At 35.3% G+C, this 24,379-nt stretch overlaps 1 protein-coding gene across 4 annotated transcripts; it reads left to right on the top strand.

The window, feature by feature from the left end:
• Positions 1–294: 294 nt before the first annotated feature.
• On the top strand, positions 295–23,796 carry LOC121969810. Of its 4 annotated transcripts, XM_042520067.1 has the most exons (7): positions 295–434; positions 6,275–6,465; positions 8,878–11,055; positions 11,504–11,579; positions 22,339–22,461; positions 23,157–23,409; positions 23,509–23,796. In XM_042520067.1, the coding sequence occupies exons 2-7, from the start codon at positions 6,291–6,293 to the stop codon at positions 23,659–23,661; spliced, it is 2,958 nt and encodes a 985-aa protein (XP_042376001.1). In that variant the 5' UTR covers positions 295–434; positions 6,275–6,290; the 3' UTR covers positions 23,662–23,796. The 4 variants fall into 4 exon arrangements, 2 of the variants coding, with proteins under 2 accessions (XP_042376001.1, XP_042376002.1); XR_006108662.1 differs by lacking the exon at positions 23,509–23,796 and having other exon boundaries at positions 11,504–11,568; positions 23,192–23,324; XR_006108661.1 differs by lacking the exon at positions 23,509–23,796 and having other exon boundaries at positions 11,504–11,568; positions 23,157–23,294.
• The last annotated feature ends 583 nt before the right edge of the window (positions 23,797–24,379 follow it).

A 24,379-nucleotide genomic window follows, 5' to 3' on the forward strand; every position in this document is an offset into this window, starting at 1 on the left:
TGTTTGCAAAATTCATAATGTTAGATTTAAACTAAATGGAAACTAAATTTTATCAATTAACTGATGGCCTATTTATTTGGATAAAATAGATAAAAAAAACTAATTTATAAATTATTTTACCTAGAATAAATAAAGCATAAATTAAATACAGGAGAAATGGGCGTAGCTCGCGTATATCGGAATCATGGCAGCCCGACTTTGAATTGACTCGATTTGGACTCGCGAGTCGACTGGGTTGGGACGGACGAGTCGAACTAAGTTATAATACCAATCCCACGTTTTAAAGTTAGTTCTTCGTCGGCGGAAGCCTTTCTCCGCACGCATCTCCTCTCCCGTCTCCCGGTCGCCGTCTGGCCTGCCCTAGACATCGCCACAGAAGAGACATCCATCGACGCTAGTCACCGGCAGCCTAGATCGGCCTTCTCTTCGATGAGGTACGTTTTAAGCCTTAACTATTTCTTTCTTTTCTCCAGTTATTGTACCGTTCCTAGAAATCAACACGCCTCATCTCCCGCGTCTGCCCTCTTCGAGCACTTCCTCCTATCGCCTTCAGTCATCTCCTTTAAATTTCCTTTCTTGTGGTTCTCCCTCTCTGCTATGAACGTGGAAGAGCGCAAGAAGCTACTGATCGGAGAAGGAAGATATTATCTCGGTGAACAAGGCAAACGAATCCGGCGACTAGGTCTGGATAGATCCGAAAGAAACGGTGGAAGAGCACGTTACTAGGAAATTTTAGCCGACACAGTGGCGACCCAAGCGATGGCCGCGCCACCCTCCTCCGGATGAACCCACCGCGTAGGGTTCCCAATGGTTTCACAATCTTGCCGGTTCTTCAGAAAAGGACGACAGCACGAGCAGAGAGAATTCATCAGCATCGTACCTGATGCTCGTGGACTCGATCCTTTGCCCAGGGGCGTTCTTCCTTTTCTCCTTGTCTTCTCCAATTGCATACTTCTTTTAGCGAATCCTGACTTATGGTCTTTGTGGGTGCTTCAACCATTCTATTATTTCCATATTAATATTAAAACATACATGTTTGATTGAGGAAACTGCTTTGCCAAACTTCTTCTTCCTTTTTTTTTTTTTACAATCCTCTCTTTCTAGCGCTAATCTTCATTTGGGGGGTAGGATTTGCACAAAAGAGTTCATAATTAGCTCATAATTCTTCTCAACATTAGGAAAACTATTCAGACCTCCATGTTGCATGTTCTGATTAACTAGGCTTTTTAATTGTTATTACCTTATATCATATTTTCTTCTGTATACTACCATTGATGTCAACTGCTAGTGGAGCTAAGCACTTTCTTATGGCACCATTTGCTCGGAAGCTCAAAGATCAGTTGTTCTGCAGATAACAATATGACCCTTAATGGAGTTAACACAATTGTACTGTTTTGGTCATGAGATGTACACTAGGGTATTTGTACTTCCCACTATATATATTCTTCTTCTTAGCTTGTTTTTTTCCTTAATATTTAATGCATCATTTTGACTATAAAGAAAGTGTTCCTTAAAAGCTTGGTAGATGGTTGAATCCTGTCCATGTTCATTTGGAACAATAAATGAACATGCTAATTGTTTGCTAGTCTCGGATATCAAAACAATTGAAATATGAACGTAAGTAAACTCAACTAATCAATGACCAAGCTCATCAGCTTTCATGAACAATAATCGAGATCATTTAAAGTTTCTTCAGTGTTCAATGTAATTTGATGATTGATATTTTTATGTGTAAAGTAAATTATGTATTTGAAGATATATTTGCTTGTACAAATATATAAGTAAAAACGTGTATTGCATAAAAAATTAAAGATGAATGATTATTAATTCTTGGTAGCACATCGCATATATATGTTGATTATTTTTAATTCTTTTATCAAATTTGTTATGCACATTGTAGCATCAATTTATATTGCTTAAATTCGTAAGTAAGTTTAAGCTTAAGTTCGTTTAAAAGAATTTATACTTAGTCTCTTTATTCATTTGAGTTCTAGAATAGTTATGAACCTGTGATTGATTTTAATTGAGAGATGCGAATGCTCATCTTAAAAACTATTGGTACCAATCTTAAGCACAAACCTTTGAACATGGTTGAACTTGGGCTCAACTTAAGTTCATCAATATTTTTGTCGTGAGCAAGCTCGAGCATTGTTTAGCCTTACTGAGCTCATCTAGTTTACAAGTCCATATACAACATCCTAGGTAATATATGATCTTCATGATAATATAGGAAGAAAAGTCAAATTGCAATATTGTTTATAGTAGAAGCAAGTGAGGTAAGAGTGTACAGTTTGTGCTTGAATAATGGCAATCAACTTGTCCATTGAAACTGGGTAATATATAAGCAATATATGTTAAATACTACATGAATATGTAGAGACCGATGGTTGCCTTATTTTTCAATAAGGGAACTTTTTTTTTTGTGTGTGACACTGCATCTTTTCTTATATAACTCAACAAGCTTAATATGATGCTATCTACCCTTTTTAACAATTCTGGAATGTCACAATGAGGCTTGTCTGACCAATCAGTAATTTGAATTTGGAACTGGTAAGAGGAATTTTGCTATCAAGTAATGTAAATTATTTTTCATGATTCTGTATCCACTCTTCCACTCGTAGATAACAGAAATCTTAAATATTTTAAACACAACTTTATGCCCTATGTTAGTTGACATAGAATCATCTGAGATTTGTTTTCTTTACTTCATTGACTATCTGTCTAGCTCGTGTGCAACTACTATTTTTTGCTGGCTCTATATTCTTCACTTGCATTTTTCTACTTTTCTTTTTTATTTATCTGGAAGTTTGTTTGTGCAACCTTCCAAAAATTTAAGTAATTCAACTCCTGATTGCTTTTTTAAGGGCTTGGTTGCATCAGTTCTAATTGAAATTGCAATACTTGAATTTCATGTGATTGGGCAGTAAAGATGTAGGATTAAATGACACCATCTAAGAGAGAGAGAGAGTCAATAGACAGTCTCCCACTTTTATTTCAATTATAATACTAAATTCAAATGTTAGAATTATGTCCATGTATGTGTCAAGATTGTGATAATAAGCAATGGAAATAAAAATAACAAAAAACAACACAATGCTAACAAGATATGCACTTAGAACTTTAGGATCCTATGTATTCCTTGTGACAACTTAAAAAAAAGTCACTAAGTACACTTTAAGACAAGGTAATAGAGCTAGACATAACAAATCATGGAAATGCCAATGAAATTTATGTGATATCCACTGAAGCATGAAATTTTAGAGAATGAAACTTTGAATTTTGGAACAACTCTTTACAATTATACAATAAATGGAAAGAAAATAACTTACACCTCATCCTGCGAGATGGAAATTAACCCTAGATGCGACGGCAACATAATTGAGAGAGCTTTCAATGAGAGGATGAAATCTTGAATAAGTCTTCTAAAAGGACCCTTGACAGTCTCATTTTAACAATGATGAAGAAAAGATGGATAATTTTTCATGCAAGTCTTTGCTAGAAAAATTATGTGTGTGTGTGTGAACCTTACCTTTGGACGACCAAAAACTAACCGTTTATAGCTGTTGGAAGCCAACATTCAAAATGTTAGTTGACTTTCAAGGTTTTGATCATCTTGGACAATATAGGTTGACCTAACTTAACATTTTGTAAATTAATTGTATAGTGAGTAATCTTTGGCTGACCAATACAAAATTTAGTCACCTAAACTTTGACTACCAGTGATAGATTCTTTAAAAGCTTCATAGATTGCCTAAATTAGCTCTCTAGGTGCTACTCTTTAAAAGCTTCATAGATTGCCTAAATGAGCTCTCTAGGTACCCCCCTGTATAGAAGTTGAATTCTACCATTACCAGGTCTGCCTGAAACAAACTCAAAAATACAAGACAAACACCATTGGTCTTGAGATCTTTCTCCAAGATTGATATCATTCCTCAAGGTAGATACTTCATACGGTTCAACACTCAAAATTCAGAAAATCCTTTATCAAGCTTGCTTGTCATTTTCACATCAAGATTTTCCTAACAGAGTTAGGACCATATTCCCGGGAGAAACATCACAACTAAAAAGTTTAATATCAAAACATCATAAAAAAACACCTTGATTAAACATGACCACAATCGATGAACTAATTTTCTAACATAGGATTCTTGTCTATTTTTTTTGTACTGTGAAGAACGTTATGCTGGTAAAGTTGGTACTGAGCTGTTTACTTAACATTGCAAACTGTATTGAAATCTGTGTTTGTAAATTAATCTTGTACGCCAAAATTTGCTTTATAACCTAAACTTGTGGTTTCAAATTAATATTTTACCTGAAAATTGCTTGACAAGCTCAATATTGTGATATGTAGTCTGAAATCTTCACCATTCTTGTATCTGATTGTTATTTTAAGTGTATCTTTGCTACACTATTAATAATGAGAATGTAGGACTTGAATCATTTTTTGCTTTATTTGCAGAAGGTTTACCAACTAGGTATTACTTCTTGCATTTTTAAGTAGTATGTTGAATTTTAGGTGAGGTTACATACATGGTTTGAAATTTCATAGTGTGCTGAGCAAAACGGTTGAAACAAGATGGTTCTGGTAAATCATTGAAGCTTGATACCAGTTGGCACCAAGGTTCAAAATCTTGAGTATGTTATAGTTTTGGTGTTTGACTGAAAAGACACCGATGCTTCGATCATATGTTTTTTCGTTTGGCAGTACATACTCCTTATGCTTTATCTCTTTTCTTTTTCAACTCCAATCCATTACCGATACCATGTATCGAAGCATCGGCATGATATCAACATAATATCGTCTTAGTCAAAGATGGAAATTTTGGTACGACTTGAGACTTTGAACCTTAGTTATGTATGAAAAGCATAGATCTTATTGTGGAAGGCCTCTACTTTGATTGCTATGGAAGGAGTATTTCTTAGGTTGACAATTTGGTCTACCACTTTTGTTGGTGGTCTGAGTTTTAATGTTTGTTAATAGTCAAACTAATGTTAACTACCATTACATTTTTTCCTTTGGTTGAAGCAAATCACCTTGATGAAGCTATCATTAATGGTGCTTCTCTTGTAATATTTTGCAACATGATTTTTTCTCTTCAATTGTTACACGCTGGATTAATTTACTCATAGCTAAGAACAAGAAAAATAATATATGTAAGTGTAGCACATCTCTCTGAGATTTTTGCATCTGGGATGGTATGTGGAACAAAATGGAGTGCTTAACTCAATTAAAATGTCGATTGATTGGGTAAAATGTGATGGTAATGAAAAGCTTTTTCTATTTCTTTGTTGCTTTCGTGTGTCTAAAGGACTATGTCTAGTCCATCGGTGAAATTACTTTGGCTAAAATTGACTATAGATTAGCTGGATTTATGTCCATTCTATTGTGAATAAGGTTTGCTTTTGAATGTACCAGTGTAATGCTCATACATTGTGTTATTTTTTTTTTTATTTTCATTTAATGCTTTAAAGTAAATAAAATAAAGAGAACAATATGATTAATTTTTTCTTTTTTATTTACAACACGGGGTGTTGTGAGAGGAATTAATTGGTTAAATTAACTCCATTAATGGCTAAATAAGGCTTTGAGGTTTGTTGTAGTTGGATTTGAAAGAAATGTTGAAAAGGGAATAAAATAAGAAGTTGGAAACAGGAATCAGTGTTTTGAGAAAGATATATTTTCAGCAATAAAATAGTACTAAAATTATGTATATCTGAGTGCATTTAATGAAATCAACTCAATTTCATAGATAAGTATATATAAGGCTATGGTTATCTAATATCTGTTAGTTACTTTGTATTCTTTAATTATGTGAGAAAAAGAATCTTTGATTGATGGGGACCTTGAGGACAGAACAACATTACTTAGTGACTAGGAGTGGGGCGCCTCTTTCTTGTTCTTGATGATGTCTATAGTGAAGAGCATCTAACTGAATGAGTGCCAGCTAGGGACATCTGACTGAACGAGAGCCACCCAGGGACTCTCTGGTTTTTGGTTCTTAAGAAAGCTCCTCCACTGTTGGTAGGGCAATCATAAATGAAGAAAAGACATTTTTGAAAAGTGTTATAGACTTATCAGTATAGTGTTCTTATTTTGTGTCTCCATGTTACACGAAGACTGTATGCTCTTCTTGACTTGTATACAACTGTTGTTGTCAAGTTACTCTATATATCTATTTTTTTTAAAAACTTTGCACGTTTTCCTTATATATATTTTCCTTCCAAGTTCAAATGACCAGTCAAAATGAGCTTCTGGTTATTTGATGGTTCACAGATAAGCCAAGAAAAAAATGTTTTTTTCTGATGAAGCTGGAGATGGTCCTGCAATTCTTAAATTACAGAATTGGGGTCACTTGAAATGTCAGTTACAGCTATCAGAGTTCTCTGCAGCTTGTATTTCACCTTCTAAAGAGCTGCTGTTACTGCTTTCTAATTTGGAAGCTGTATTACTTCCTCTAGTTTCAGGTATTATATCAATCCTGTTCACTTTTCTCCAACTCTAGTAATCTCTTCAGTGTGGTTCTGTATTTTTTTTTAATTGAACAGAGCAACTCTGCAAAGGAAGAAACAAAATATGTTAGCTACGCCAAAAACATTTGAGTGCAACATATACCAGTTTTTTTTTATATAAACAAGAAATTTTAGCTTAGTAATTGAAACTTCAGCAAATATCTTATACAAATCAAATTGATCACCAGAGAATATCTTATACTAATAAATGAGTTCAAACACAAGTATTACTGTAAAAGCATCTCTAGTCTCCAGCACATAAATATTAGATGCTCATATAAACAAGTTCTTTGAAATAGTTTGATAATTGAAACTTCAAAGCAAATATCTCTATTGAGTTTAAATATAAAAAAGGGAGCCCGGTGCACGAAGCTCCCACCAATGTAGGTCCGGGGAAGGGTCGGGCCATATTGAGTCAATTGTATGCAGCCTTACCTTTCATTTTTGCAAGAGGTTATTTTCAACCTCAACGTCACATGAAAGGAACTTTACCGTTGGTTCATGAACTTTACCGTTGCGTCAAGGCTCCCTTTCTCTATTGAGCTTAAATATATGAAATAAAAATATGCACAGTCTTATTACTTAGAAATACAGAAACATAATCCAACAAAGTTTCATTATTTTTCATATAGACAGCCTGTAATGCTTAAAAGTTTGGTCACTGAAAATCTCAAATAATTTATATTGAGTTGGAAAAATATTCATGAGATGAAATTCAGGCCATATTTACCAAGATAAGAACAGCCATGTTGCCCAACACAAAAAATGCGACCCTTTTCCATATACCAAAGTTGTTCGTGGAACAAAGCATTTCAAAGTTTCTAAATGTTTCCAAGATGCAAACTAGATTTATGATGTTAAGAGGCAATAAACCATGTACTTCAATCCCCAAGGAGAATCAATTTTTATTTTATTAAACAACTTAACTGAAATTTCATGGAAACTTATCTCATTTAACTTTACATCTTAAAAGATCAAGATGTTTTCACAAAAAGTTTATGAACAAGTCATGTAACATTTATACGTTGGGGTATGTTATATTTTTAGGAAAGTTGGTAGATTTATATTTGCTTTGCAAAAATATAAGTTTCACTAACTTCAATTATATGGATCCTCCTACATCATTGGGTTCGATCATTTATATATCTTCATCTATATTTAAATGAATTTTATCCTAATTTATCATTATTAACCAAGTTCTCTTTGATCTTTTTCTTTCTTGATTAATGTGAACATTTGTTATGGTCTCACATCGCTTAATTGGAAGATTTATTGGTCGCTTAAGTATATGTCTTTACTATCTTAAACTTGTCTTTAAGAGTTTTCCTTCAATAGGTGTAACCCACTTTCTTATTTATTATCTTGTCCATCCACATATGTTCATACATCCACCTTAACATCTTCATCTTTATGACTTACCGTCTACTTGTGTGTTCAATTCATAATCCAACATTCAACTCTATATAACATAGCAATATAAGATAGCATGTCTAATAATTATTTTGAAAATTTTCCCATTAAGCTTTAGAGGGATATTATAATTATAAAGAATAATTGACACCCTTCTCTATTTCAATTATTTTGCTTATATGCAATGTAAAACATCTTATCAACTCTTTCATTTTTTTTTTTTTTCCAAAAACGATTCTAGATATTTAGAATTCTTAGTTACAAGCAAGTCACTATCTCCTATCTTAATAATTACCTTTTTATGTTTACTACTATTAAATTTAAATTTTATATATCCTGGTTTTACTAAGCCTAAAACTTTACTTCTAGTGTTTTTCGTTAGTATTCAAGTTTAACATTTACTCTTCACATGTTTCATTGACCAAAACAATGTAATCTACAAACAATATGCATCATAATGATGTGTTTTGGATGTGTCCAATGAGCTCATCCACGACTAGTGTAAAAAGAGTTGATCGATGTAACCTTTTCTGTATAGGAAATAGTTCCGTTAATCAAGTTTTCATTTTTATTATTGCATTCTCATATATATCCTTAATTTTTTTTAATATAAGTTCCACTAATACGTTTATAAATATATGAATTTCTCACAATTATGGCATATGTCATTGCCATTATCATCTTCATACCAATTCATGTTTGTGGGGTCAGCTATCATAGGGTAGTCTTTAAGATATGTTTTTTGATTTGAACTCACTTCTTGATTCTACTAAAGGCAGGACGCATCTCAATTTTTGATAATAGTTAAATATAAATTTTTAAAATTTTAAATACCCATTTCTAATTGCATGATTTTAGAGTTTATATTATATTATTTTCTACGATTTAATGGTCACTTTTCTTCATTTGCTTGCAACTTTTGTCCTCATATTTTATTATGCTTTTTGATATCTACAGGAAAAGAGTCATGCAAGTTGGCAAACCAGGATGATTCACGTTCATCTTCTGCTGCATCTGTTCTATCACCAATAGCAAATGTTCAACCAGATTCATTTCATGATGTGGTCGATTGGACAGAAGTTGTTCCCTTTTCTGACATTGGACAAAAAGGAACTTATTCAGTGTTTGATTATTACCCTGTGATATCTAATGTGAACTCATTGGCTTGGGGACACTATGGTGATTCGTATGGTCGGCCTGAAGATTATAGTTTTAGAGAATTTCTTATTGTCTCAAATAACCAGGACATTACTCTTCATGCTTTTCGCAATGAAAATACCGATACAATTGAATCATATCCTGAAGATGCAGATGCAAATGGCGTGTGGATGAGGTGGAGTTCCATACCTAGTCCACTGCCAAATGAGCAATTCTTGCATTCTCATAATAAAAACTATTTCTGTGAGATAGATGGGAAAACTGGAAATTCAGGAAAATTACATATTGATAATCAGATGGGGGATATTGAGTCATCATGTGGCAGACCAAAGAGTTGGCTTTGCTCTTTTCTTTCTGAACTGGATCTAAGTGAGTCTGATAGTAAACACATAGGTCTGTTTCCTCCAAAATCATCATTTCCTCATTCCGCGGATGTTGTATCTTTTAGCATATATAGAAGCTCTTTGGCATTTCTTGCTCACACTTGTCCTTTAAATCAACAGGAGTGCCATAGTGGTAGGAATTTAAATGAGATTCTTGATGATGAATTCATATCTGAGTTATCGGGCAATTTTCAATCCAAAATCAAACCAGAAGACACTTCATATAATTGTTCAAAAGTGTTCTCAAGCTCTTCACATAAGTTAATCGGTTTGGTATTAACAACTTCTGCTGGCTCTTCTATTAAAAGCTGTGAAAACAGTGTTGAATATTCAAATCACACATTTGTGGTAGTTATTATGTTACACTGGTGGGGCATACAGTGGGTTTGTTCTGTTAACCTTGAGGATTCATATCCTGGCTCTGGTCGAGTTCGACCATGGGCCGATTTTCAGTTTTCAGGCAACTATCTTGTTTGCCTTAACAGCTCTGGTTTGGTCAGAATGTGGGTTGCAGATACTGGTCAGCTCATAGCGCAGTTCGAGACTGTACAGTGCTGTGAAGTGGGTAGATGGTTGCCATTTAATGGGCTTGCATCTTTTGAAAATTCAAATTTAAGTGATGTTGACCATGGTACCAATGCCACAAATATTAGAACTTTCAGAAAATTGGTGGTGACTTCGCACTCATTGCATCTAGCCATAGTCGATGTGCATGGGGTAGTTTATTTAGTTTATGCTAGTGACTATATCTCAGAAAAGCACCAGAAGCCTAAACAATTGATACCTCATTCTGAGCACTCTGATCTTGGCTTGTTGGCTGGTTGGAAGGTTGCTGGTTATTTTGTAGGTGTTCAACAGTCATTTATTGGTCTACCTGATGCCCAGGAATTTTCCGATTCAACTGTGCTAGGTCAATATTTTGCAAGTACAGATCAGGTTAATCTTAAGCAAAGAGTAAGATTCAAAAAACAGTTTGTAGGTGAAGAAAAGCAATCACATACCTTTCAAAGTGGTTTTGGTGCTACTAGTTCACCAGTAAATGATAGTAGAATTGGTAACTGTGGATCCAAAAACTCTGTTCCTATGCGAAGAATTATTTTACCTTTAGACAGAGTAAATGATGACTGTATCTGCCTTTCACCCTTTGGTATAACTAGGGTTGTCAAATGCTGCAATATGAAGGAACAGAAGGGGCACAGAGTTGTTCACACTGACATCCACATGAATTGTTCAGTACTTGACGAAAGAGACTTCTATTCACATGGGAAATTCAGAAGGTGCTCTTCTGCTGTAAATGATTCTTTTTGTCTCGGAGAATCACTTGGTTGTCTTTTTCAGGGGTTCTTGTATCTGGTTACTTCACATGGCCTCTCTGTTGTTCTCCCTTCAGTTTCGGTTTCAACTGCATTGTTCCCTTATTTAGCAACTAGATATTCACCACCATGTGATTTTGCTAGTTGCAACTTCGATAATACAAGCATAATAGCGACATGCAAACCTAATGAGTCGTTGAGGCCTTGGCAAATTGAAGTTTTAGATAGAGTTGTATTATTTGATGGGCCTAGAGAAGCTGAGCACGTCTGTTTGGAGAATGGTAAGTACTACTAGCTATGTACTCTTTTTTTTTTTAATCGAATATTAGTTCTCCATGATGGTCTTCACACCCACATTAGTTTGCTTACTCACAAATTATGAATCTTAAAATGATGCTTTTATCCGTTTTTTAGCTTCCGGAGTATCTGTTGTTACAAATGGATTACTTCTGGATACTCTTCCTGTGACTCAATTGTAACAATCAGAAACATCATATTCAAACTCATACTATGTAAGCTGCTACAATGGGTTTATTTCCTTTTCTTCATAACACATTGATCGTTAAACTTCACTTTGGTTTGCTGGCATGCAAAGACTATATTTTTCTTCGCTACGCTCTTTATATTTAGATATGTGTCTCTGGTTATTAATTTATTCCTATGAATTCCAAATAATTGGTCTCGCAGCTCCTTGTTATAGCCTTCCTTACAATTGATTACTAATGGCAGGATGGGACCTTAGAGAGGCTCGATTTCGTCAGATGCAGTTGGCTTTGCAGCACTTAAAATTTGATGTAATACAACAGTAAGATTCTCTTTTAGTTCTCTTTTCCCCAAAATACAAGCTAAGTTGGTTATATTGTTATGGTAAAAGTTTCATTAAATTGCAGCTACCAATGAATTTTCTGTTTTGTGAAATATTTTGCAATAATGATTCCCCTTACAGCTAATAATTTTCACAGTTTCTAGTTTATATGGTGCACTGTGAAATGATTCTGTTGTTACTCTATCAAATGATTGTCTGTTGTTCAATATCCATGAATGCTATTAATAACTATTTTTGTAAATGCTTTTAGTTTGGTCTAACTTCAGTTCTTAAAGCACGTTTCTGGAGCTACATGAGTGTTGGTAGTGTTTTTTTTTTATCCTTTTCCATGTGGTATGTATCCCTGTACTTTGAAGGGCGAGTTCCAGATTGACCCTCTACTAGGATTCCTTTATTAAAAGATGCCTGTACAAGGCCCTTGCTAGAGAGCAAGAACAAAATGTCCTCATCAAAGTTCCAAGAAGATTTATAAAATTTTACTAGTGGAAAGAAAAATCCCATTATAAAGGCTACAAGATGTTGGTTATTAAATATATAACAGCGATGATATCCTTAGTCAGGAAGCCATACCTGTATTAGAGTCAAAGATAATTTGTTACAAGTTTCAGAGTCATGCTAGTTTCTTAACTATTAAATTTTCTAGCTCCTTAGTTTCTATGCCTCCTAGTTTGGTTAGCCTATAGAAGGGACTTGTATCACACTTTTTGGAATAATGAATGGTAAGTCTAAAAAAGTAAAGATTCCAGCTTATTGTGTAATTGCCAATCTAAGTTATTGTTTGGAGAACCCTAGGTGTCATTGCCTAGAACATCTTCAACTAAAGAATAACACTATCCAATCAAGTCAGCATGTTTACTGGAACTGGTATTATGATATAATATTTCTTTCACCCTATTACCTATCACCATGAGAAGTGGCTTATCATTGTGATCTTCGCTGGTATAGCCAAACTAATCCAGAGAGCAGACATCCTTGAAGGGATTGTTGAACTTGAGGGGTAACAAGAATATTAATACAATTCACCAAAAAGCATGAACCAAGAGCTACCTTACCATCGTATGCTCCTCATCATTTTGATGTAAAGATACCTTATCTAAATAAGTCCTGATCTCAAGATGCTACTAGAGACGTCACATGAAAGGTGAAAGTTGATATTTTAGAGTTTGATGGAAGACATCCAAAAAGAGCTATTGATTGGCTATTTGTAACTGAAGAGTATTTTGTTTGGTATCACATTGCAGATGCAATTCTAGTTTGATTTGCCAAAGTTAGAAAATTTGAAGGACTCCTAAAAGTGCAATTGAAGCTTGAAAGGTATTGAAGACGATATTAGAAAGTTGGGGAAGGCACACTTATACCACCAAATTGAAATTTGAATATATGAACAACTTGTCACTCTTAGACCGGAAGCAATAAAATATATGCAAAAATTTAATAATATCAAAACTTGAAGCCATGTTGTGGAAGATCTTTACCTCTCGCTTGATTTAAACGAGGATTGACCGAACTCTTTAGACAATCTAATGTAACACCAAGTTTGAATAAAACTCACATAATGCTATACTAATTGATGCTATACAGAGGATAATTATTTCAAAAATATAATAAACATTTTTTAATTCATTTTGATGCAAGTTTTGTGCGAAGGCATGCAGAGTATTTATTAACAATTTAACATGATACTTGTTAGTTAAATGAATATATAAAAGATTATTTGTGTGTGTTAATCATAGTGTTTTGCTAATTTATGGGAATAATACATTTCGCCTATGACACGGATCTCAAACCATGCATGAGGGTTTGGAAGTCCTTTTTGTAGAACGATTAAATGGCTTATTCTTCTAAAATTAATTTATTTCCTAATTATATGGCAAATGATGTAATATAATAAACATAAATTTTTTAACTTTTTTAAGACTAACTTGGCTTAGGAAATTTAAGTTAGTTAGAGTAAAAAATTTAATTTTCTTTTTATCAAGGATTCAAATTTCAAAAGGAGTATAGATGTTAAATGAAATCCAAAATGAAAAAACGGTTGAACATTATGATATTCCAATAGAGGTATTGAAGTGCTTAGGGAAACAAGGTATTAAACGATTTGCGAAGTTATTTGATTGAAATCGAAGAAAATGCCTAATTTAGTGGAGAGTTACTAGTCTAGTGCCCCTTGTAAAAACAAGGGAGGCATAATTTTTTTTGCAAATTATAATGACATTAAGCTAATGAGTTATAGGAAATTTTGAAAAAGAGTGATAGAAAAAAGATTATGGAGACGATGATAGAAGTCATATGTCTTCTCAACAATTGATTGAAAAGTATTATGAAAAAAAGGAAAACTTACATGGTATTTATTGATAAAGCTTATGATAGTTTTGAGAAAAATTATGTTGAGAATTATAGAAAAAAGGATGCTAGTGTTGTGTATATTGAAATAATTATGGATATATATGAGAATGTGATGTCAGGTGTGAAGCTTTAACACAGATTAACCAAAATATTTATTATAAAAATAGGATTATATTAATGATCAACTTTAGGTCCATATTTTTTACACTAATCATGAATGAACTCAGTAGACACATTCAAAACATGTTATTATGGTGCATGGCACATGTAATATTAAATCTTAGTGAGGAACATTGGAAGTAAAACTTTTAAGGCATAGTAGAGTAGAGATAGAATAAATAGAATTTAAGTTAAGTAAATAGATATAGCAAGATAATTATTAAGGTAGGAGATGATAATTTATTTGTAATTGAGAATTTAAAGTATTTAGGATTGTTTTTGCTGTAAAAGGATGGGCGGGTTGATAGAAATATGTTACATAGAATACAAGCAAATAGTTGAAATAGAATAGGACATCATATGTTCTATGTAAGATACCTCTAAAACTTAAACGAAAGTTCTATAAAATGAGGGTTAGACTTAGTATGCTATATGGAGTTGAATGTTAGACTATGAATCAAACAAACATGGAGGGGTTGATAGAAATGTGTTACATATAATACAAGCAAATAGTTAAAATAGAATATGCCATCATATGTTCTTTGTAAGATACCTCTAAAACTTAAACGAAACTTAAATGAAAGTTCTATTAAATGAGGGTTAGACTTAGTATGTTATATAAAGTTGAATGTTAGGTTATGAATCAAACACATGAGTAGAAAATGAGAGTCGTAGAGATGAAGATGTTTAGATAGATGTGCGTGTTGGGACTTTGATCATCGACTAGAGGGGTGAATAGCCAATCATCCACGTCGTTTGCTTTCCTACACTTGTTAGCGCAGCGGAAATACAAAACAAGTATGAAGGCTAAAGACAAGAATAAAAAAAACACAAATCCTAACATGTTTTGTTTAACGTGGTTTGGAGATGATGCTCCTATTCCACGGCGTGTCCATAAGGTGGATGGTCCCTCAATCCGTTGGTAGATCAATCCCCGGAACTCTGGCTAGTTTAAGCCTCTTTTCGGTGGAGAAACCTCACCACAACCTTGATCAAGAGCACATGAGAAGTTGGAGACTCTAATTAGGGGTTAACCACCTCTAATTTTGTCACCCATGCCCACCATCCCAGAGCTCCATTATATAGATGAAAACAACCAACACCCTAACGGTTCGATACCAGTCGACTGGTGTCAAGACCTCAGTCGACTGGTGTCAGGACCTAGTCGACTGGTGTCAGCCCAGTCGACTGATGAACATACCAGTCGATTGGTCACCCTAGGCTGAGCAAACAGAAGCTTACACTTGTGTTTCTCAACCACTAGTCGATTGGGGCATATACTAGTCAATTGGTAAACCCTAAACCTAGGGTTTTACCTCGAGTTCAATCATTCATGCACTTGTCCTCGCCCACACAACTTGATCTTGCCTTCTAACCTTCTTCATTAACCTTGCGTCCCTCAGATGCTTCCCCATCTTTTACGCTTTGCCTTTAAGTGCTTCCTTCGGCCTTTTCCTTATTGTCGGGCCTTTCATTGCCAAGAGGCTCCTCACCCCGGGACTTCATTCTTTGCTAAGTCACACTTGGACTTATGTTGTCAAGACTACACACTTGAACTTAACACCTTTGCCAAGTCACATTTGAACTTACGTTGACAAGATTACACGCTTGGACTTACACCGCCAAAACTCCACGTGGACTTTGCTTTACCAAGATCATTCTTGGACTTTGCTTTGTTGTACCTGCATTTTGCACACTCACAAGCGCATATCAAATACAACGATAATCTAACTTAAACTTTTGCTCGAACATCAAAATCTTGGGTCACACTGATTGTTGGTACAATCTCCCCCTTTTGATGTTTGACAACCCGTTTAAGTTAGGAAAACATATAATGCAATAACATGCAAATAAATATGTAATCTACTTATGCATATATCATGAAACCTAATCCTAGGCTCCCCCTTCACTAAACTTCTCCTTGAGCTAGGATTTCTTGTAAAGGTATTTAGGTTTTCCACGTAAATATAAACTTCTCCTCGTTTGCCATATATAAAAAAGAGCTCTAACAATATTCCAATTATTTGACTCTTTTACCTCTAATGATCATAATCATCATGTATTAATTATCCATAAGATTATATACACGTATGCCATCCTTATGATCATTTTCTATTGTTGAAAATAATTTCAAATTATATCAGTCGACTACCATAGTTTCTAGTCGACTGTCCTCATTGAAACAAACTTGTAGAATCATTCAGTATTCGATGAACAGTGTCACTAGTTGACTTTGTAAAGTTACCAGTGCATCTTATTTTAGCTCAAAATATATTTTTGAACCCAATTTTAGAAATGCACAAGAAATACCTTCAAAAATTTCTAAAATTTGTGGAGAGGTTTGTTTTACTTTGAAAAAATCTATATATCACGGATCCCAAGATTGACATAAAATCCAAAACTATGTAAATGTTTTAATTGAACCTTGACCTAAAGTCCTAGTTTTGGCTTCCTCTTGATGTATCTACCTATACTAAACCATAATGCATCCCTAGCATTAGTTTATATGACATCTATATATCTAAACCATTTTCATGCAATATGACTCTCATTTCATATTTCTTGCATGGCAACTCATCTCAATTGTGCCAATTCCTTGGATTTGAGACTCAAGTCTGTCTCTGGACCACTTTGCACACTTCATGACTCTTCTAGAATCCCAAGAAAGGTCCACTTGAGATCCATTGACCATGAGTCCCCATTTGACTCTTTGAGCTCCCCAAGAGCTCTTAACCTTAACCACCTCCCTAGGTGACTCATCTAAAAATATGAGGTCACAACAGTGCACTTCAGGTAATGATTGGTCAACTCATTTGACCTTCTTCTTCTCAATTTTAGACTTTCCCTTGTGGTTGATCTCTCCTTGTCTTTCAATGACTATCCCTTGCCCATTTTTGACCTCTCCTTGCTATAACATCCTAGCATATCACCCTTCTCTAGCGTTGGAGGATTCCCCCTTACCATTTGCACTTGCAATTATTACATGTGACCTCCTTGTAGCCTTAGGGAACTCTACTATAACATACCTGTCAAAGTGCTCCATGGGTAACTTCCCCCTTACCCTTGTTTGATGAAGATTGGTATCCCAAACCGGATCTATCACCATTGTGTTTTTGACTACCCAACATCATACCTAATCCCTTAGATCTAATATTGAATCTCTCAAGAGATTTCTCTAACCTATCAAGCTTTTCCTTTAAAGCTTGATTCTCCACTTCTAGTTTTCTAATCCTAGAATTAATATGTCCACCTTGGACCCTCCTAGACCTATCCTTCCTAGGCATGTGTCTCCCCTTCTTGGGATTAACACCTAGGTTTTCTATCACCTTCCTCTCCTTAAGCAAAGTGGGTTGTTTTTTTTGTTAGGTCTAACCTTAGAATATGATTTCCTAAGGTTATCTACATTGTTGGCCCTATTCCTATCGTTATACCTAAATCCAAAATTATGCATGCGTAAATAACCTACATTGTTATCTCTAGTATGCATGTCCCTAAAACTTGAATTAATATTAGAATTCAAGATCAAGTTAGGGATTACCTTCCTACCTACCATCAGAGTTGCTTCTTGACACGAGCATCCACATGATTTCATTCTTCTCCATTGCTTCAATTGCTCCATCTTCATGAGCGCTTCCTTCCTTGGGCACTTTGTGTGGTAATGCCCCCTTTCACCACACGTGAAGCAAATGATGTGTCACTTCTTCTTCTTGGCACCATCTTCCTACAATCCACATTAGATTCTAAATGAACTTTAGTAGGTTTAGGGTTTACCTGTTTTACCTTCTTGAGCGAAGGACATCTACTCTTGTAATGCCCTATTTTCCCACACTCAAAGCTCTTGATGTGGTTCTTCCCGTTCCTCCCGGTAGATGAGGTTGGGGGTTGAACTTCTTAGACTTCTTTCTCACTTGTCTTGGACTCTTCTTCACTTGAAGATGTGGACGGTTCCACTTTTTCCTCTTCGGATGTTGAGCTCATCTCCACATCCGATTGGTCCTTCTCCTCTTAGAACAATGAGTCATTCTCCTTGGGCTCCTCCACTTCTTGTGCTTGTGCAGGATCTTCATGAAGAGCAAACACTTTGCTCCATAGCTTATGAGCACACTTGTACTCACTTACACGCAACACAATATTAGAAGATAATAAATTCAATACAATTCTAATTACCTTCTTATTCGTCTCCGATTGTAGCCTTTGCTCCTCGGTTCAATACTGCGGCCGGAGGCGCTTCCCTTTTTTTGTCCGTTGGAGCTTCGAAAGGAACTTCTAACGCGGTCCAATGATCCCAATTCATTTGGAACTAAGTCTCCAAACGCTTCCTCTAATACACAAATCTTCTCGATCGTATGGAGGTGGGATTCGGATATCCCATCCTAATGGTCCTTCCGCCTTCATCTTCTTCCTCTAGCACGTGCTCCTATAGGCGGTTAGTCCTTAAAGAGCGCTTCTTGCTCTGATACCAATTGTTGGGATATGATTCTTGATCACTGGCTAGAGGGGAGTGAATAGCCAATTACCCACGTCGTTCATTTTTCTACACTTGTTAGCGCAGCGGAAATACAAAACAAATATGAAAGCTAAAGACAAGAATTAAGAAAAACACAAACCCTAACACGTTTCATTCAACGTGGTTCAGAGATGATACTCCTACTCCATAGCGTGTCCGTATTGTGGGCGATCTCTCAATCTGCCGGTGGATCAATCCCCAGAACTCCGGCCACCTCAAACCCCCTTGTCGGTGGAGAAATCCAACCACAACCTTGATCAAGAGCACTTGGATCACGAGAACTTGGGGACTCTATTAGGGGTTAACCACCTCTAATTTCGTCACCCAAGCCAACCATCCTATAATTTAGGGGAAAACATCCAAGCTGTTTTCCTGCTACCATTTAGTAAAGTCACCCGTCAATAGGGATGTAAACAAGCCGAATCGAGCCGAACCGAGTCGAACCGAGCCGAACAGTATTAGGCTCGAGCTCGGCTCGTTTAAGTTATATTCGGGCTCGAGCTCGAATCGAGCTTTTATCACAAGGCTCGAGCTCGGCTCGTTATTAGCTCGATTATCAAAGTTAACGAGCCTAACTCGTTAAGCGAGCTTGGGCTCGTTTTCGGGCTCGTTTAGAGTTCATTTTGGCTCGTTTTAGAGTTTGTTTTTTTTGGCTCATTTAAAGCTCATTTTAAGGCTCATTTTAGAGCTCGTTTTTTTGGCTCGTTTTAGAGTTCGTTTTTTTGGCTCGGTTTAAGGTTCGTTTTAAGGCTCGTTTTTTTTGGCTCGCGAGCCTATAAACGAACATGTTCGCGAGCTCACAAGCCGAATATCCTTAAGCTCGAGCTCGGCTCGATAAGATAAACGAACGAACTCGAACGAGCTTTTTACCAAATCGAACTCCGAATAGCTCGCGAACCGTTTGGTTCATTTATATCCCTACCAGTCAACCGACCTTTATGGAAAATCGATCGTTGCACTCCAACGGCTCGATACTAGTCGACTGGTGCCATGGCCAGTCGACTGGTTCACTTCGGTTGAGAGAATAGAAACATTTTGTTCTCTCCCAGTTGACTTAGTCGACTGGTCACCCTAGGCTCAGCAAACAGAAGCTCACACTTACTGTTTCTCAATCACCAATCGACTAGTAAATCCTAAACCTAGAGTTTTTCCCTGAGTATAATCACTCATGCACTCATCCTCGTCCGCACAACTTGACCTTGCCTTCTAACCTCCTTCATTAACCTTGCGTCCCTCAGATGCTTCTCCATTCTTCACGCTTTGCCTTTAAGAGTTTCCTTCGGCCTTTTCCTTGTTGTCGGGTCTTCCATTGCCAAGACGTTCCTCACCTTGGGATTTTATCCTTTGCCAAGTCACACTTGGAGTTACGTTGTCAAGATTACACATTTGGACTTACACTTTTGCTAAGTCACATTTGGACTTACATTGCCAAGACTGCACACTTGGACTTACATTGACAAAACTCCATTTGGACTTTGCTTTACCAAGATTACACTTGGATTTTGTCTTGTTGTACATGTATCCTGCACGCTCACAAGCGCATATCAAATATAACAATAACCTAACTTAAACCTTTGCTCAAATATCAAAACTTAGGATCACACTGATTGCTCCAATAGTGCGAACATCAAGAATGAAAAGTATAGGAAATGACACACATTAAAAAGAAAGCCAAGGTGTCATCTATTGAACAAAAGATGTCACCTATTTAACAAAAGATCCAAATGTTTGAGATAGTATGAATATGAACTCAGGTTGCTAATAAATATCCCAGTTAAGTGATATGAGACTATAATCAATACATACATTAATCGAGAAAGAGAGAGTAAAAAAGACTTTGTTAGTGATAAAATGGAATAAAGTTTATTTAAATATAGATGAGGATATAGTAGGGGATCGAACCCAATGACATAGGAATGACATAAGATGATTCATATAGCATAACCTCACTTAGTAGGATAAATGCTTGGTGGTGTTGTTGTTTTGACTACTTTAAAATTAATAAAAAACATACAAAATTTAAAACTTCTTGATTGAAAGTTTTAGATTAAACTTTCTAATTTTAACCTTATCTTAAGCTTGAAATTAATTTTTTTCTCCCCAACCAAGGAAAACTTGACTCTAGGTGGGTTAACATCTTTCTTTGATTTACTTTTCCAAGCATAAGGAGCAATTGCGCCATCAATTGTGGTTAGCATAGTATTTTCATTATCATTCCTCGGTGGAAATTGGTGTAAGGAACTAGACTTTTTGTTCTCTCATTTTAGCTTTAGGGATTTCAGCCATGATTCTAATTTCTTCCTCTTGGTCACCCTTTTCGATTACTAAGAAATGTTGCAACTAAACAATATGTGGAATGTCCTCTGTGGCTCTTTTGCAGAAATGTTAATATATAAGCATGACAACTTGAATGCTTTTAGTTGATTACTATATCCTTTAATTTGAAAATTGAATTGATGGTTAAGTGAACATTAAAATTAATTTTTATCACTGTCAAGATTTAAAATTTTGAGCGTGCTAAAGTTTTGTCCTTTGATGGGAATGATACTAGTTTGGTATCATGCCGATATTTCGATGTATGGTGTAGTAATGAATTGGAGTTGAAGAAGAAAGGAAATGAAGAATAGGAAGGAGATATTGTTTATCTTATGGTTTTAAATCTTCTACCATGAGACAAAATAGTCAAAATGCATTATCCCGATATATTATTGAAACTCAATACACTCAACATAGACAATGTCTTATTCCTTTGCTTCATCTCCTTTATCTTTCAACTTTCAAAGCGTTGACATGATATTGCTTCTTCTCCTTCATCTTTCAACTTTTAATCTGTCACCAATGCTATACATCTAAGTATTGTCATGATATTGTAATAGGATCTTTCAAATCAAAAATCGAAATTATAACACAGATTGATATTTTGAGTGCTGAGTGGTATCGAGTTTCGATGATTTATTAGAATAATATGATTCATTGTTTCGCCGGGCATGATACGAGATTTTAAACGACAATCACATTATGATGAGAGAAGGGGAGCCTTGGCACAACGGTAAAGTTGTTGCTTTGTGACCAAAAGGTCACTGGTTCGAATCCGGAAACAATCTCTTACAAAAAGCAGGGTAAGGCTGCGTACAATGGATTCTTCCCCGGGATCCCACATAGCGGGAGCTTCGTGCACCAGACTGTTCTTTAATCACATTACGATGAGAATGAATATAAATGCTTTTGAAGGGTCAATTAATTTTGGAATTGACATAAGTAATTAATTTTGAGAAAGATTTAATTATAATTTTAAATGTATTATCAATCATTGAATACCTTATATATTTGTATATATATGTTTATGAAGTCTATCTTATATTAGCTTCAAGGATCTTATTCTATCTTACACTCATGACATTTTAAGTAAATATTACGATCTGGGTATGTTGTTTTTTCTTTCTAGCTTCCATTTCCTTTTGTTTAATTTCTTACCTGTTAGTTTGAGCTATGCTTAGTTCTATGTGGAAGTACATTCCATATTATAGAAAATGGATAAAAATCATGATTGTGTTTTCTTCCATGCCTTCTTTTGAATCAAATGTTTTATTCAGGTTATAGTAACCACTGCACATTCATAGATTCCCTAATTGGGGGGTCGGCCTGAAATATGTGGTACTACTCAATTAACAAACCATCTGATCTAGACATGTCTTCCTTAACTTGAACCTGTGGTTGGTTTTCCAGATCTTTGGATATGCTTGCTGATGTTAATCTGGCAGAAGAAGGCATCTTATTGTTGCTGTTTGTTTGTGTTCATGAAATGTGCTGTTGTATCAATAGGGACGCTGATCTTGCATCAGTATCTAGGTATGTTTTTTTATGACTAATGAGATAATATTTATTGTATGATTAATAATGAGTTCCATGGCCAATACACCAGACATCTTTGACTCTGCATGTGCTTGTTATTTTAACAATTAATATTTATTGACTGTCGTTAATATCTTGCATTATGTCACAAAACATCTGCGTCGGAGCGCTAGGGCGAGCGAATTGCCTTTTGCCACCACAAAACATGTGCTTGAACTATTCTAAGTGTGGTGTTATGAATTTTTATATCTCAAATTTAGTTTCAAATCAGAAAGATGTTTACGGCTCTCTTGAAATTCTTTAGCTATTTGCATCAAGAGGTTGTCATTTGCTATTTGCATAAATAATTCTTTATATTTTAGGATTCGACTTGGGTTGTATAATTCTTTTTCTCTGATTCATTTTGACTATAGAGGTTACTAATCAGACAAAAGATAATTAACTCTGATGATTTAGAATCTTTAAAATAATTGCTAAATATAAGTCTGCTCTTCTGGAACTGTTTTGTGCAATATCAATCTGGTTCCTTCAACTATTACATACTAATTGTTGCAAGATTTTATAGTTGTGAATTTGTGATCAATGGTTATGTTGCTTTAGAAAGTTACATGCTATGCTAGTTCTTGATAGCATTTCACGATTTTGGGTTTTTCATCTCCTTCTCATCTCAATATGAACTAGTACTGTTTCAGGCTACTGACTCTTGCTGCTTGCTATGCAACTAAAGTGATTCGTAGATATGGTTCTTTGACTCTAAAGAAAACTCTCACGCATAATGTTGGAAACGGATTCAGACCGTCTCTGTCTCAGTCAAGGTCAAACTTGCTACTGTGGGACCATGTTGGTAACAATTCTAGAAGAATTTATGAAATGTCATTCTATTTGGAGGTTATAAGAAATCTTCAAAGTCGGTTGATTTCAAAGAACAGAAGACCAATCCAAGATGTATGATACTTTATTTTGCCTATAAAATTGAGACTAAAATGGGTTTATTTGGTTTTTTTGTAATGAATGGTCATTATATTGTTGATTTGTAGCCAACAGATGGTAGAGATGCATCAAGTTTGGAGGATCAAGAAGCATTGCAGAGTGATTCCATACTTTCACATCAGCAGATTGATAGTTCAGAACATCAGGCGAAGGGGGATTGTTCATCAGGTGCATCTGAATCACCATTGGATAGTTCGGGTGCTCTAGCAGTTCAATCAGTGGAATCTTCTCCTGATATGATTAGAACTCATGAACTTTGTGTCCGTGAGGTTAGTATAATGCAAAGGAATCTGATTCCTTTGGAAAATCCCAAAGACATGATTTCACGTTGGCATTTAGATAATTTTGATATTAAACTTGTTGTAAAAGATGCCCTACATGCTGGCCGTCTTCCTTTAGCTGTTCTTCAGATGCATTTACAGAATCAGAGACAATTAACATCCAATAAAGAGCCTCAAGATATTTTTAGTGAAGTTCGTTATACTGGAAGGGGTATTGCATATGATTTATTTTTGAAGGTAAAATGTTGCTCAACCTTAAAAGTGTTTAATTTTGCATATGGCTTGTTTTTGAAGAAAAAATCTTGCATGATCTTATAACACCCTTTAAAGTGTTGGTCCAACATCGATTTGTGTGTATTTTAGGACTGGTATACACCATGTACTACTTTACAAGGTTTAAAATATTGTTCTAGGTTAGAGCTTCAATACCATGTTCTAGGTTTAAAATTTTTTGGCTAGAATGATACATTTTCAATACCATGTTATGTTGACCTTTGGTCCACTTTAGCGCAAATTGAAGTGGGTGAGATCAATGAATGAAATTTCATGCAGTGCCGATGAGCACAATCGAAATATCATGTTATGTCCCTCAATTAAAAACAAAATAGAGGGGAGTGGTAAGAGCGGAAAAGGCAATACTTCCA

This window comes from Zingiber officinale, chromosome 4A (assembly GCF_018446385.1).
Source record: "Zingiber officinale cultivar Zhangliang chromosome 4A, Zo_v1.1, whole genome shotgun sequence".
NCBI classification, from domain to species: domain Eukaryota; kingdom Viridiplantae; phylum Streptophyta; class Magnoliopsida; order Zingiberales; family Zingiberaceae; genus Zingiber; species Zingiber officinale.